This window comes from Halichoerus grypus, chromosome 12 (genome assembly GCF_964656455.1).
Source record: "Halichoerus grypus chromosome 12, mHalGry1.hap1.1, whole genome shotgun sequence".
NCBI classification, from domain to species: domain Eukaryota; kingdom Metazoa; phylum Chordata; class Mammalia; order Carnivora; family Phocidae; genus Halichoerus; species Halichoerus grypus.
Genome location: NC_135723.1, coordinates 105761333 through 105776843, shown reverse-complemented (window position 1 = coordinate 105776843; position 15511 = coordinate 105761333). Strand labels below are relative to the sequence as shown.

Sequence of the window (15511 nt, the reverse complement as noted above, 5' to 3'; positions counted from 1 at the left end):
ATCTGTCCTTTTGGACTCAATGCTTCGGCCCATTAACTTCTTTTAAATTTCTCCCAGGTGAGCACTCCTAGTCAGCTCCTTTGGCTTAACCTCCTGGTTCAGGGCTGCCCTCCTGATTCATGGTGTGCTGAGAAAGTCGCCCCCCTGCCTGGGGGTTGGCGGTAAGTCAGTCATTCCGTACAGGCCTCGCTTTGGTCTGTTTAGGACTTAGCCCTGGATTTCCCTGTCGTTTGTGAACACTGGTATCCCACATCATATCACAGTTGCTGAACCATGGCTCACACCCCTGTCTGCACCTGGGGGGTGAGGTGGGGGCCTGACTTCCCATGCAGGGGCAGCCACACCGAGTCCTCGTGGGCCCAGTGCACTGGCTGTACCAGACCGGCAAACTCCCAAGTCCTCAGGGACCCGTCACTCCGGGCTCAGATCAAGTGCGTGCCCAGCGCACTAGTAGCTCCTCTCTGACCCACAGAGCTCCTCCTACGGTGCTTTCTCCAGGAAAGAACCCATCAGCTCGCTGCTGCGGCGACCAGGGACCGCTCCAGCCCTGGCTCTTGCCGTGGCTGTGGTCTGGGAGTGCAGGCTGGAAAACGCCAAGGGGCGGGTTGTCACCCCTATGTTAGCTTCAGGTCCAGATCGGGCGGCGGGAAGAGGAGGCAGCAAACCAATGCACTTCAGGCCCATTTACATCATGTTTGCTTGAAGGTGTTTTATTTTGTGTTTGTGTGTATCTTGTTCAGATGCTAAGTGAGCTGCGTAGGACATTTATAGGCACACTAGCAGTTGGATTCTCTTCCTTTGTCTCCTACCCCCCGACAACTTACTACAAACAAGACACAAAGGATTGTTTTGATCTTGAACTAAACTTTAGTTCAAAATTTGTCTTTCCTGCTGTAGATCATCCAGTAAGTCTTGAACCAGCTCTTGATCTATTAGATTGGAATAAGAAAACAGATGTATGCTCTGTGGACAGTGGAGAAGGAATAGCCCTTGAGGGGAAGGCCTGGGTGGGGTTGCTGACTGTGCCTTCCCCCGGTCTGAACACACATGAGCCCCCGTCACATGCTTAGCACCCTGTGAGATGGGGGTGTGGTCTTGCTGGGTCACAGACTGGCTTGCCTGGGGTTACCAGACTCTCTATCCCGACCCACCACAGAGCTCCTTCTTACCTGGCTGTGCTGCCCCCGGGGGCTCTGCCCTGACCTCCAGGGCCACAGGGGGGGAGCCTGTCCTCGGTGGATGGGGCTGGGACTTTGGGGTGGCCCTGACCTCAGTAGGGGGTGGTGCTGACCTCTAGAGGAGAGCCCAACTTCCAAGGGAGCCCTGACTCCAGAGGACTCCTGACCTCTGGGGTAACTTCTTGCCTTGGGCTCCTAAGGTGGGCAACATAAGCCCATTGACTGTGGTGGATTGACTGTTGGCTGAGTTTCCCAGTGGGTAGTATGGAGTGCTTGACTATAAGGATAGTAAATCAGTGTTGACCTTCTCTAATAGCAGCCATTGTTATGGGGCTGGGGGGATCAACTCTTAGGAATCAGAAGGGCCTTTCCTCAAGCACAGTTGGACCTTCGCCTGGAATAGAACTGGGGGTGATGCTGGTGGGTCTCCAGGCAGCCCTGCTGCCCTGGTGGGAACGGTGAGTGCACTGAGTGGAAGCTGCCAAGCACCTGGAGACACGTGGGAGCTTTCCTCAGCCCACGTGCTCTCAGCAGTCGGGAGGAGATCTGTCTGCGGCGGGCAGACCATGCAGAACCCCATCTGTAAGGTGTGGAGCTGACCACCATGTCTTATCTGTGCTCTTCTGATGCTGTGGTCCTTGAAAGGAGAACACCCAACATCTGCCAGCCTTGTACAAGAAACAGATTCTGTATTTTTTAAAATAATGAGCTTCCTGGTACTGGATAGGACATTTTATTAACAGACGATACACTAGTGAGTGCTGGTCTCTTGGCCTGAAAATAGTTGTTTTCAGATGCTATTTAGAGTTGATTACAAATGTGAGGTTCCTAGCAGCCGCTAAGGCAGACATGGCGTAGGCCCCTGAGGTGAGAAGGATGAGCCGTCCCATTCATCGCTGCATTTGTGGACCCAGTGGCTGCAAACCATCATTGCTGTTGGTCCTTACTCATAGCTCAGGCGAGCTTCAGAGACAGAGATCTCGTGGGTGCAGATCTAGCAGGAAGCTGCCCTGCCATTGGCCTCATGGTTCCGGGCACCTCAGCCTGATCCCAGATATACATGAGGCTGAGAATGTACGGCGAGGGGTCTGGGGAGCACGTTCCTCAGAGACCGCTATTGCTGAGCTGCCTCCATCCCAACTTCGGATAAGACAGGAGGTATGACCTTCAAACCCAAGCCTGGTAAGAGGCTTTGAGGGATGACTCAGCCAGTTCGAAGTGGTTTCTTGCAGATGTTGAGGACTGGTACCTCACTGTGGTGAGGACTGACCCCTGACCCCAAGAGGACAGGACAAGCCTGGCAGGCTGCTCGAGGGTGGACCTGACCCTCAAAGCTGATCAGGGCAGGTCTGGCTTCTTATTCCATATGTGCTGTTTGGAAGAGTGTTGACACAGGGTGCCTAGAAGGACATGGGAAGAGCTCAGGTGGAAGAAGGAGCCATGAGAGACCCATAGCCAGGAGAAGTATGGTTCTGATTTCAGGGTAAAAATCTTGGGCCTTCATACATCCTCATGCAGGTATAGGAAGAAACACCCCCCCCCCCCCCCGCCAGCTGAAAAAGCTCAAAGAAATGTGGGACAAAAGAATAAAGTCGAGTTTTTATTACAGTGTACATATTGAGTTTGTTTGCTGGCTTACCACCAAATGCACAAATTACTGAGTGTTTGCTCTATAAAAAGATTATGCTGGATGCTGGGGAAATAAAGGAGAAAAATGGGGTCTTGGGAGAGCCCACAACAGTGAGGAGGAGATTGCCCAAAGAGAAGATGGTCCTGTTTGTGTTAAGACAGCCCAGGCTGTCAAATCACTGAGGTGTAACACCATGGAAGTGGCTTCTCACGCACAGTCTGTGTCTCATGGGACATTTGTCCCACACCATCACATGGGGACCTAATGATCCAGGATGGTCACATGCCTTCTCTTCTGTGCTCCATGTGCCTCTTCTTAGAAGGACACTAGTCATTGCATTTTGGGCCCGCCCTAAATCCAGGATGATTTCGTCTCAAGATGCTTAACTAATAACATCTGTAAACACCCTATTTCCAAGTAAGGTCACATTCTGAGGTTCTGATTGGACATAAATTTTATGGGGACACTATTCAACCCATTACAGGACCGTATCCCCAAAGGACGACAGAGCCACAGACATTGTTCTCACTTCGGGTTTGAGGAAACAGGTACTTGGAGAGGTTGGTCTTGCTCAAAGCCTTTAGCCTGTTTGGGACACACTGGGAGCCCCTGCCATTTGTTGTCCATAGTGCTTCCCAGAGTCCTGGAGCTTTAGCCAGAGGAAACCGTAGCTGGTGCTGCAAGTCAGTATCTACTCCATCACTTTCACTCTGCGGAAGTAGAGAATCTTGTTAGTATAGAATTACCGGGCAGGACAGTGATGGAATCTGGTGTCCTGACCTCTGCTTGTTTCCTTCTTCTGCACCTCCCACCCCAGGGGACAACATACACGTTCTCATTATTGTGTTAGGTTGATGCTTTGATGGTGGGGAGAGAAGTTTGGAAGGGGACGGGGGTCTTGGGTGGGAGTGCAAGCACACACCTGAAGGTGAAAGGGCATGGGCAGAGGTGACTCGGAAGTGGGCTGTGTTTTTCTTAAATGGTGCCAGAGAGGGAAGGTGTTCAAAGACCTTGGCAGTCATCAGCACATGCACTCACATTATGCTTGCGGCCACTGGAAGAAGGCAAAGGTGAAATTTGGACCCTAGACTGAGTCAGAAAAGTGTTCAGCTGAGCATCTGGAGTGGGTGGACACCACATAGGCATGCTCCCCATCTTCTGTGGTTTTCAGGAAACTTTGGAAAAAAAGTGCATGGCATCTACTCAAAAAGGCAACAGCTTTCTTTCTTCTTAAAACTGGATTTTTTGACAGGTGATGTCAACACATTTTTCTCAGCTCTTTACTTCAGTTCTTAAAATACTTCTCAGATCCTGCAAGAAATATTCTGAATGTCTGCGCATCTGCAAGGGCCCCTCTTCTTCCCAAGCACTGGGTTTGGAGGAACCCTGAGCCATCAGCTGGCCAAACCCCTGCCCTTGCGCAGGTGAGGAAAAAAGCCAGCCAGATGTTTCGAGACCTCCAGGGACGTTCTTGACCTTCTGTTCGGCTCATTCAGAGGATTCACTTGTGATGCTTCCTAAATTCTTGTGCGCAGCCCGGTCTCAACAGCTTGAACCTCTCTTCTCTCCGGATATTTTCATAAGTGTGGAGAATGGCAGCAGGGCCAGCTGCAGAAGAACCTGCCTGACTCCGGTTTGTTGTTGTTGTTTTCGTGTGAACTGCCATTTCCTTTTTTGTGCACAATTGTCTGTGGCTGTCCACACACCGCATCTGGATGAGGCCTTGGTCCTAAGGATGAGGGCTTGCTCTCCAGCCTAACACACTGGCAGCAACTTGAGTTAGAGCTGCCAAAGGGAAGCGCTGCCCATCCCCATCCAGCCCAGACTTTGTGTGGCCTCCCACTTCTCTGAAAGAGAGAGTGGCTGCCCACGATCCAGCAGCTGAGTCGTGGCTGAATCCAGCTGAGAAACCGAGCCCTGCATGTGGAGAGCAGGCCCTGATGGGTTTCTCACACGCCCCGTGTGTTTCCTTCTAGGCCCTTTGACGGGTTTTACTACTGACGACTTCCAGCCAAGCAGTGCTCCTGGCTGAAGGACACAGGGATCGTGTTAAACACATCACACCAATGGGCAGTTGCATGAACCTTCTCTGTCTGCAGGAATGATCTGCAGGCTCTGGTCAGCCACTCCTCTGTGGGGTGCCATGGAATACACCCTCTTCTCAGGCGTGTGTGACTTGTGTTGAGTTGGCCAGTTTTTCTGCCTTGCTGTTGTGGCCCTGGTCATTTCTCCAGAAGCCACGGAAGTCCTAGGCCTGGCTGGAGACAGAGCTCAAGTTGGAGTTGTAGGTGCATCAGCCCCCAGCCTGGGTCAGCAGTCCTGCGTCAGGAGGAGGTGGGCCATGTGAACTGTGCGTGTTTCTGCACACACCTCACCTTGCATCACCAGGTCCAGGAAACCCTAATCGCAGGCAGAGTGGGTGGCTTCCAGCTGCAAATGTCCGGCCAGTCCTAAAGATCCCCCATGTTCAAGAATCCCCCTTTGACCATGCAAAGTGCCTGGGTGAGCCCTCACCTCTTCAGCTGGCCATGGAGGTGTGATCCGGGTCACCACAGGCTCTGTTTACTTAAAGGGATCATTGTTTGCAGAATGCGTCTGGGGTGGCAGGGGCTTGGAGAGAGAAGCTGGTTGCTTGCACACAGGCTTTCCTTCATTTCCTGCCATTTCTGTTGTCTTGGGAGTTGGCACGACCCAAGAGGAGTCCTCATGCCCCCACTAAAGAAAATGATTATCAGTCGCATTAGGAGGCAGTGAAGGCAGGATCAGAGCCTTTGGTTTTGTCATTTGCAGTTTTGCTCCTTCTCAAGTGCCTGTCAGGTGTCAGGTGCCCTGTTGGTCTTTGCCCAACATTGGGTCTTTGACCCAGACGTTCCCGTCCACCCTGAGCTGCTGAGGGACCAGGCCCGACAGCCCAGTCCTGACCACGGACAGAGGGACGGGCCTCGGGCAGCACGTGGCAGCTTGTGGGCTGGTGCTTCTCCGGGGAAGCAAGCTCTGCACACTGTACGGGGGCGGTGCTGGCCCTGAGCACCCTCCAGTGACCTCCAGTGGACCCTGAGATGAGGCTGGGGTGGGCCAGATGCCACAGCTGCCAGAGGTCTGGAGGACTGATGTGTTCCTCTGGGGCTGGAGAGTAAACCTAGATGTTCATCCACTTACGGAGATGCCGCTTGTTCATTGTACAATGGGAATTGTGAATAAGAACGTGTAACTCCTGAGTGCTGTGATAATTAAGGTTGTGCATGGTGAGAGAGATAGGATGATTACCTTCCAGTGCTTTTTCTTTTTTTTTTTTAAATTAAAGGGTAAGGTGATTGCTAGAATGGGTGGCAAGTGGGGGGATTAACTCTGTATCTTCTAAAGTAACATTGTTATAGCAGAGTTTCGAACTGTCTTTGCTATCTATAGGAGGATACAAACAAATGTAAATATGACTGGGGAGGCCCAGTGTTTATGTTAGCAGTATTTTATATAAACGTATTTGACTTTTGGGGCACCTGGCCAGCTCAGTGGGTGGAGTGTGAGGCTCTTGATCTCGGGGTTGTGAGTTCGAGCCCCATGTTGGGTGTAGAGATTACTTAAAAATAAAATCTTAAACTAAACATATTTGACCTTTGATCAAAATCTGAAATTTTGATCTGACCCCCTTCTTCCCCCATCTTTTATAGTATCACCATCCTCAAAATGCAAAGAGGTGGTCATATGTTCAAGTGTAGTTCTGCAAATACAGGGGAAACATTTCTATTATGCAGTTACCTTTTCTTATCATTTGGACTTTTTCTGAGCCCATTGAATTACCGATTTTATTAATTTAATTTTGACATACTTAGTAATAAATATCGTTTTGCAGAAATAAGTAATGAATATCTACTTTCTCCCAATTTCACTCCAAAAGAATAGAAGAGCTTCCTGTAAGATGCTAATGAACAGCTTTCACAGGAGAGAGGCCCATGGGCTCATGCCCTCAGGGACTGATGTCTTCTTTTTAAAATTCTATTTGAAACATCCCACTATAGAGGGAGCTCCTCTAATCTAAGCTACTTTAACAAGGTGTGGCCTAGGAAGAAGAAAATCGTGCTTTATTCTTTTGGTTTATTAAAATTAAAAATATGCTTAAATATGTTCTTATTAATTTTTCATTATTTTATTAATATTTTATGCTGCCTCTGGTGGTGTTTGCTTTCAATCCCAAAGAAACTGTAAAGATGTGTTTTGATTACAGAACCAAGAGTATTTCCTTTCTGATACAAAAGACCACCAGATGTCAGTGTAACTTAACGAATAAAATCTCACCACGTTGGTGCCTTTGTCATTCTGTCTACGCATGTTTCTTTCCTATTCCACTTCTAAAACGAGGAGGAGCTTTAGGGAGCATGCACACATGCCTGTCAAGGACGCTAGTTGTTAAATGTTGTGGGAGACATCTTCTTGCTTTCACGCTCTTGAAGGTTTGTTTCCAAATAAATGCGTTGCGAATTCATTCTCCATTCCACTTAGCAATATGACATTTCAGGATTGAGGGTTTTTTTGAACCATGAGCACAGGCTTCCAGGTCAGGGTCTTGGTGGCACTGTCAGGGGTCTTTGGTCTTACAATGGGCCCAGGACCCAGAGGGTTGAGCTTGCTCTGCGGCCTGAGGATGTGCACTTGTTTTCTTTCCAGAGCCAGCAGCTGAGTATTAGCTGTGGGCCAGGACCTGTGTTGTCCGTTCTGTGCTTGTAGCATTTTCTCCGTTGCATGGTTGAGGAAAGCCAACTGATTTGCTTAAAGTCACTTGTCTGTGTGTTTCTGAAACTTTGCTGTCCACTGTTTGATACCAGGTGAAAGAAACAAACCTAAAAGGCAAACAAAAAATCAGAAATGTGGTTCGAGTACAGAAGCTATACATGGAAACTGAGGTTAGGAAGTCGGCAGCTGTTTGTTCAGCAGTGACCTTTTATTTATTTATTTATTTATTAAGATTTTTATTTATTTGACAGAGAGAGGCACAGCGAGAGAGGTAACACAAGCAGGGGGAGTGGGAGAGGGAGAAGCAGGCTTCCCGCTGAGCAGGGAGCCCGATGCGGGGCTCGATCCCAGGACCCTGGGATCATGACCTGAGCCAAAGGCAGACGCTCAATGACTGAGCCACCCAGGCGCCCCAGCAGTGACCTTTTAAAGGTGTGTGGACAGCGCAGGCCCTGGGAGAGGGAGCCCGCACTCACACAGCACGTGGTGTCCGGGAGCTGCCACGGGGGTCACTGCAGAAGGTGATGGTCCCTCAGGTATGTTTCAGGTGTACACAGGCTCTTCCTCCATGTGATAGATGCACCTCTTGGATCCCAGTTTTATGGGGTGAGTCTCATCATTTATGGCCGCGGCACACAGCGTTTCTGCCTCGCAATTGGGAAGGTTCTGGGTTTCCTGAGCAGAGACTCCACAGTCAGATGAGTTTGACTTTTTTTTTTTTTAAGACTGAAAAGAACACAAATTTGGTTGAGGTCAGAAAAATACATTCTGAGTACATTCAGAAAATAGTGGATACCATAGAACTAGATAAATCATATTTTGCAGCAGGGAGAATTGTGTACATAAAATAACATTCATTAGAAAAAGCTTGAAATTTGTTGTTTGCTACCTGCCAATTAGGAGGTATGCCCGCAGCTCGTTTTGTGTCTCAGGTAGGCAGGCATATGGTGAGAAGGTGTTTCCTCCAGAGGCCTGTTCTGGAGAGGCAAGCTTGTTTCAGGCATTTTAAATAAGAAGACTTCAGTCCTTCTGGGTCAAATCCTGGTTTATAGCCAAAATGAAGGATTTTGAGGGCTTATTTTCGGCAGTGCAAGCTCTGTGGCCACGTCTAGCCTTGGCTCCCAGCATCTGCATTGCTGGGAGGGGAATGTGGGGTGCATGTGCCCCCGGGTGAGAGGGTTCCCAGTGCCCTCTTTGGGGCAGAGAAAGGCACAGCTTCCTGGTGGTGGGAGCCGAGGTGCTGACGGCCTGCTTGACACAGGCCTCCTTAGATGTGTCAGGGCAGGAGAGGGCTGTCCAGTGACCCACAGCAGAAACTCGATTTAGGGAATGCCGCCTAACCAAGAGCCTTGAGCTGGGGTCCCCTGGGAGGTCCTGTCCTTGTGGTGGGCTTGGAGATGTCTCCATCCAAAACCTCAGGCCCGTCTCCTGTTCCAGAGACAACCGGCCAAGGTGGGCCCCATCCCTGCAGACGCAGGAGGGGCGCCCTCTTCCTTGTGAAACAGAAGGTTATGGATTGTGTTCTGTCCTTGGGCCTGCTGTTGGGCTGTCATCACACTAATGGGCTAAAATACCTCCCAGTGGTGACTTGTGTTTGCACCTCTGGCTCACAGCACCGTCCGCATCTTGAATGCTCCTTTGGTGATTCATCTTGAACAGCCTTGTAGAAACTCCTGTTTTTTCTTTCATTGTGTTGTTCAATATCTACTACTCTTCCTGCCCTAGCATCAGGACATCACATTTATAGTGAGTAAAATCGACATTTAAAATCTTTGGGGGGGAAGTACACTCTAAATTAAGTGGTTTTGGGCGCCTGGGTGGCTCAGTTGGTTAAGCGACTGCCTTCGGCTCAGGTCATGATCCTGGAGTCCGTGGATCTAGTCCCACATCGGGCTCCCTGCTCGGCAGGGAGTCTGCTTCTCCCTCTGACCCTCCCCCCTCTCATGCTCTCTCTATCTCATTCTCTCTCTCAAATAAATAAAATCTTAAAAAAAATAAATTAAGTGGTTTTTATAAAATTAATTTTTCTTATTGTCACAGTGGTACCTGTCATTATGGAAGATTTAGAGGATTCACATAATCAACAAGATGTAGGTCACTGTGGACTCTCCACCCCCCTATTTTATTCCTGTTTTTGTGTGTGTCTTGTCAGTATTTCTCTTCTTGGGTGGATGTATCAGTATTCACAAACGTGAAGTCACAGTGAACTTGTGACTTTTGACCTGCGTTTCAAATTTATTACATTGATTAGTTGAATTTTTATGTTAACCTAAGAGGCAAGGCAAATAGCCATTTGCTCACTTTCAATTATTGTTGATTTTTTTCAAAGTGTATTGTCCTAGAATCAGAATTGCAGAACTCTGAGGAATCCAAAAGACATCTCAGTTCTGTGGCACTTTCGGGTGTGATTCCTGGCCCATTCGCATCGCCTACAGCTGTCACCCTAGTTTGCCCATCTAAGTAGTGAATCTCTCCGTGGTGAGTAAATTCTCTCACTCTCAGGAGTTTGAGTTTAATAGGTGCTTACTATGGCCACAGGTTCTCAAAACTGCTGCCCAGGAGAACTGAATCAGTCTGCATGTTGCTATCCATTCTCATGTACAACCAGGAAGGAGAAGTACTGTTCTTGGTCATGCCCTGGAATTACTATTTTTAAAATTTGTACAAAAAAGGAAATTCCCTCATAGGCATTTTTGCGTAATTTGTTTCTTTAGCATATAAAAGGCTGTTTCATTTGGTTTGCTTGGGAGGCCCTGTCCACCATGGTTCTGATGTTTGAAGCTTTGCTAGGGCAGGTCTGTCCCCGTTATGTGCCTGGATGTGTGTTTTGCCCTGCTTTGCCTCCCCACATGTACAACATGAAGGCATCACGATGCTTTAATGGGAGAGGTGCTGTTCAGAAAGGGGCAGAATGCCCATCCTGGCTGCCTTCGGAGGGGCTCACGTAGAACATTCTGGGACATGGCAAACTTGTGGGGGACAGAGTAGTAGGAAATCTTGAGGGCACCACATATTTGATGGAGATGCATGAAATCAGGAGTGGTGTTAAGGAAAAAATATGTCTAGTAAACAACTTTGACTGCTCTTGACCTTTTCTGGGTCATGTGCTTTAATGGGCTCAATTGTGTCTCCCCCCAAATTTTACATATTGAAATCCTCACCCCCAGTACCTCAGAAGGTGGCCTTATCTGGGAATAGGGTCGGTGCAAATGTAGTCCGTTAAGATGAGGTCAGTAGGTGGACCCTAATCCAAACATGACTGATGTCCCTCTGGAAAGGTGAAATTTGGACACAGAGACAGAGACAGAGGGACACAGGTAGAGACAGCTAACTATACACCAAGGAGAGAGGCCTCACCGGAGAGCAGCCCTGCTGACACCTTGGTCGGGACTTCTAGCCTCCAGGACTGGGAGAAATAACTTTCTGTTGTTCTAAGCCCTAGTGCATGGGACTTTGTTATGGCACCCAGAAAACTAACACAGGCTCTATCTCGAACTGAGATTTAGCTCCTGGTCTATTTTGGGGTGTCACTTTACCTTCTTGCTTCTCCCCCAGCTACTTTTGGGTCTGGACCCCAGACTCACACCTTTTCTCACTCACTAGCTCTTTGCCTTCTGGCCCCATACCCAGAAAAACTCAGCTTTCCATTTGAGTGGAAAAAAAAATGCTCATTTAGTCTTGGTCCAAAAGCATCTCTTTTATTTGTTATTTTTTTGAAAGTCTGTGCAGTCACTCTTAAGTGACAGGAATAGGCAAAACCAGTGGAGTTTTCTGGGGAGCAGAAATAATGTCCTGACAAGGTTTCCATATCCATCTTGTTGTGATGGGAGCTAATCTCGGAGAGTATTTTAAAGTAGATACACACGGAGTCATGCATTTTGGAAGGAAAGAGAAGTTGCAGATGAGGCTGCTGGGCCAGCCCTGGAGTCTCCCCGGCATCCCTCGACACTGAGTATGAGGCCGTGTGGGCCTTGGAAAGATAGGCGTGGGGAAATCTGACTTTTCTTTCAAGTCAGAGCCGTGCATGGCCCCAGGAAGAGGCAGCAGCCCCCGTGTCTTAACACACCCCTCACGTCTGGCTGGTGAAGAACTGAAGCCCCCATTCTGGGACCTAGAGGGGAAAGAACCATGGATAATCCACTTACATGCTGGATCTTCAGAAAACCCTCAAGTTTGCCTGTTTCTTGTTTGGTGCAGGACGGCCAGTTCTCTCTTCTCTTCAATTACTGCGAGCCCTGAAATTAACCTAGAATCTGCAGCCGTCAAGAGAAGATACTAGGCATACTGTAATTGGATGGAAAGGAACATTTCCCCTTGCACACAGTTTTGCAGATGGAATGTGGACATGTCCTGTGTTTCATCTCTCCAGCGGCCCCATGCATGATGCATGTAGTCCTCTGGATAACAGAGAGTCCACATGTGTGCACGTCTGCTTGATTGGCAGAGATGTGGGGTGGAAGGGGTAAGTTCCCTCTTCCCACCTGTAATTATCTTTCTGCTTCAGATGGCACCTTGGCCCTAGTGCTGCACATGCTGAATACACTTGGAGGGTTGAGGCGGATTGACATGAAAAAGGCATCCGTCATGATAACCTCCTGGGAAGCCTGATGGGATGGAGAACACAACAAGGTAATTGGGTTGCAAGAGGAGCATCTGGTTTTCTGCCTCTTTGCAATAACTGTAGAGATAGTCCGATGGGAAGGGAATTTGGAGGTGGATAAACAACCTGCACTCTGAATCATACTCTTGCTCAATAACTTGAAACTTAGAGGAGGAAGGCTGGGAAGTCTGGTGTGCTGTACCTACGCACAGTCTGAGACACAGCCACCGCGCAGCTGGCTGACCTGTCAGGTGGAGGCTAGATCATCAGGCCACTGTGCATGAAGCCTTAGAATGGAATTTTATCTTTTGTTTTGCACAGTTTTTCAGCCAACCTGAATTTGGCCATGAGGTAGTAAGGGGTGTCATAGGAGATGGGCTAATGGCTGGCAGGCACCTGAGGACCCTATTTTAGTTCTCTTGTGAAGGATAATTAATTATTATCTCAGGAAGGACCCGGTACCATAATTATATCTGCAATTACAAGATGTGAAAATTCCAACTAATTTTCCAACAGCCCTATTTGCAAAATGTCATCGCAGAGACACCAGTACCTGGGAAGTTCAGGCCCGTTGTTATTCTCTGTTGGCCCTCATAGTCACGCAGAGGGAGTGGTAGTTCAGGCCAAGTAAAGGGAGATTATAGTTATTATGAGAGTGACTGGGAATCACTAATATCTGTCCACAAAAGACTAAATCACATAATCTCTAATTACATGCAAAAATTGTCTGGGGCTATTTAGTAGTAACTCAAGTCCGAGAATCCTTGGAGAAGTCCAAGTTTCAGTTGAGAGGATAAGTTTTCCAAAAAACAGACAGGAGGATTCTAGGAAGATGACAGAGAAGGAAGCACCAGGAAGCTGTCTCCCACCTGGACAGCAGCTGCACTGGTAAGAATCTGTCTGAGTAACTGCTTCGGAACTCTGGAGTCTATTGAAGCCTTGAACTTCTAGGGGAAGGCTTGGAGAGTAAATTAGGATTAATTTTGGTCAGTTTCAGCTAAATTTCAGTTTAGCCCAGGAGCAGCTACCTGTCTCCCACCTTCAGTCCCCCGGTAGGCAGGTGTGAGCATGTTCTGGAAACATTTGCACATGGGTTGTGCAAACCAGGGTGCATAAAAAGGACCCTTTCAAGTACTGGGGATCTGTGTTCTAATGACTGATTGCTCCTTCTGATCACAATTATACAGACAAAGAGGTTGGTGGCCATTGCTGTTGCACCTCCCTCTGTTGTTCTAAGTCCCTCCCCCTCTGGCTCAAGTGACTTACATGGATTTAAAGGGCCAGTACCCCACCGTTACTCCCTTCATTTGTCACTTTTGACCTTTTGGGAGACAGGTATTAAAGACTAGAACATTCAGAAACAACTACACATATGGGGAAAATATATTATACCTCAGGCTGATCCTTGGCACAGAGACAGTCTACCGCAATAAAAACCCCAAAAACTATAACAACAACAACAACAACAACAAATAACAAAACCCAGCAAATCATGGGAAGGAGGACATGATTTCCAGAATTACCACATTATTAGATTCATATGTCCAGTGTTCAACAACAGCAACAACAACAATATCAATAACAACAACAACAAAAATCACAAGACATACAAAGAAACAGGAGAGTATGGCCCATTCAAAGGAAAAAAGATAATTCAACAGAAACTGTCCCTGAAAAAGTCCCAATGATAGATCTATTAGATAAAGAATTTAAAGCAACTGTCTTAATTAAAGATGTTTAAAGAATTAAAGGAAGATGAGGAAAAAAGTCAGGAAAATGATGTGTAAACAAAATGGAACTTTCATTAAAGAGATAGAAAACATGAAAACAAATTCTGGAGCTGAAAAGTACAATAACTGCAACAAAAATTTTACTGTAGGGATTCAAAGGCAGATCTGAGCAGGCAGAAGAAAGACTCAGTGAGCCTGAAGACAGGACAATGAAAATTATTGAATCTGAGGAACAGAAGGAAAAACACTTGACAATGAGTGAACAGAGCCTAAGGGATATGTAGGATACCATTAAGCAGACCAACATACCCATTGTGGGAATCCCAGTAGAAGACAGAAAGGGACAAAGGCTGTTGAAGTTAAGCTACTATAAATTCAGATTAGAATGCTATAATTTTAGGATGTTAAATGTAATCTCCATGGTACCACAAAGAAGCTAGCTATAGAATATACACAAAAGGAAATTAAGAAGAAATTTAAGTATTTCACTATAAAAAAATCAACTAAATTCAAAAGAAGACAGGAATGTGAGAAATGAGGGACAAAAAAGCTATAGGTCACATAAAAGACAAATAGCATAATGACAGAAGGAAGTCCCTCCTTATCAGTAATTGCTTTAAATGTAAATGTATTAAACTCTCCTATCAAAAGACAGAGAATGGCAGAATGGATAAAACATGATCCATCTATATGGTGTCTACAAGAGACTCACTTGAATCCAAAGACACAAACAAGTTGAAAGAGAAAGGGTGCAAAATGATATTCCATGCATGTAGTAAACAAAAAGAGCAAGGGTGCCTATGTTAATTTCAGAAAAATTAGGCTTTAAATAAAAAAGTTTATAAGAGACAAGGAAGGACATTGTATATTAATAAAAGGTTCAATAAAGCAAGAAGATACAACAATTATAAACACGCACCTAATGACAGACCATCAAAATATATGAAGCAAAGGCTGACAGGATTGAAGGAGAAACAGTTCAGCAATAATTGTTAGAGACTTCAATACCCCACTCACAGTAATGGGTTGAACAAACAGACAGAAGATAAATAAGGAAACAGAGGACTTAAACACACTATAAACCAACTAGATCTGATAGACATTCATAGAACACTCCACTCAACAGCCACATACAATTTCTTCTTAAGTGTATATGGGACATTTTCCAGGATAGACCATATGTTAGACCACAAGTTAAGTCTCAACAGATTTTATTTTATTTTTTAAAGATTTTATTTATTTATTTGACAGAGAGAGAACACAAGTAGGCAGAGGGAGAGGGAGAAGCAGGCTCCCCGCTGAGCAGGGAGCCTGATGTGGGGCTCAGTCCCAGGACCCCGGGATCATGACATGAGCTGAAGGCAGCTGCTTAACCAACTGAGCCACCCAGGCGCCCCAAGTCTCAATAGATTTTAAAAGATAGGGATTATACAAAGTATCTTCTCGAACCACAAGAGGATGAAGCCAATCAATAACAAAAACTGGAAAATTGACAATATTATGGAAATTAAGCAATACATTTTTAAACAACCAATGGATCAAAGAGGAAATCACAAGGGAAATTAGAAAATACTTAGAGAGGAATGAAAACAAAACCACAACTTACCAAAACTTATGGGACACAGTGAAAGTAGTGCTAAGGGGG

At 46.8% G+C, this 15511-nt stretch overlaps 1 protein-coding gene across 7 annotated transcripts in view; it reads left to right on the top strand.

Annotated features, from left to right (window-relative positions):
• PTPRN2 (protein tyrosine phosphatase receptor type N2) overlaps positions 1-15511 on the top strand; it is an 822826-nt gene that overhangs the window by 167463 nt on the left and 639852 nt on the right. Inside the window, exon 1 of one of the 7 annotated variants that reach the window (XM_036067084.2) lies at positions 12041-12165. The exons of the other annotated variants lie outside the window; for them this stretch is intronic. Coding sequence (XP_035922977.2) covers positions 12144-12165 — 22 coding nt within the window. The 5' untranslated portion in view covers positions 12041-12143. Of the gene's footprint in view, positions 1-12040; positions 12166-15511 lie in introns of those variants that run through there. 7 annotated transcript variants of the gene reach the window in all.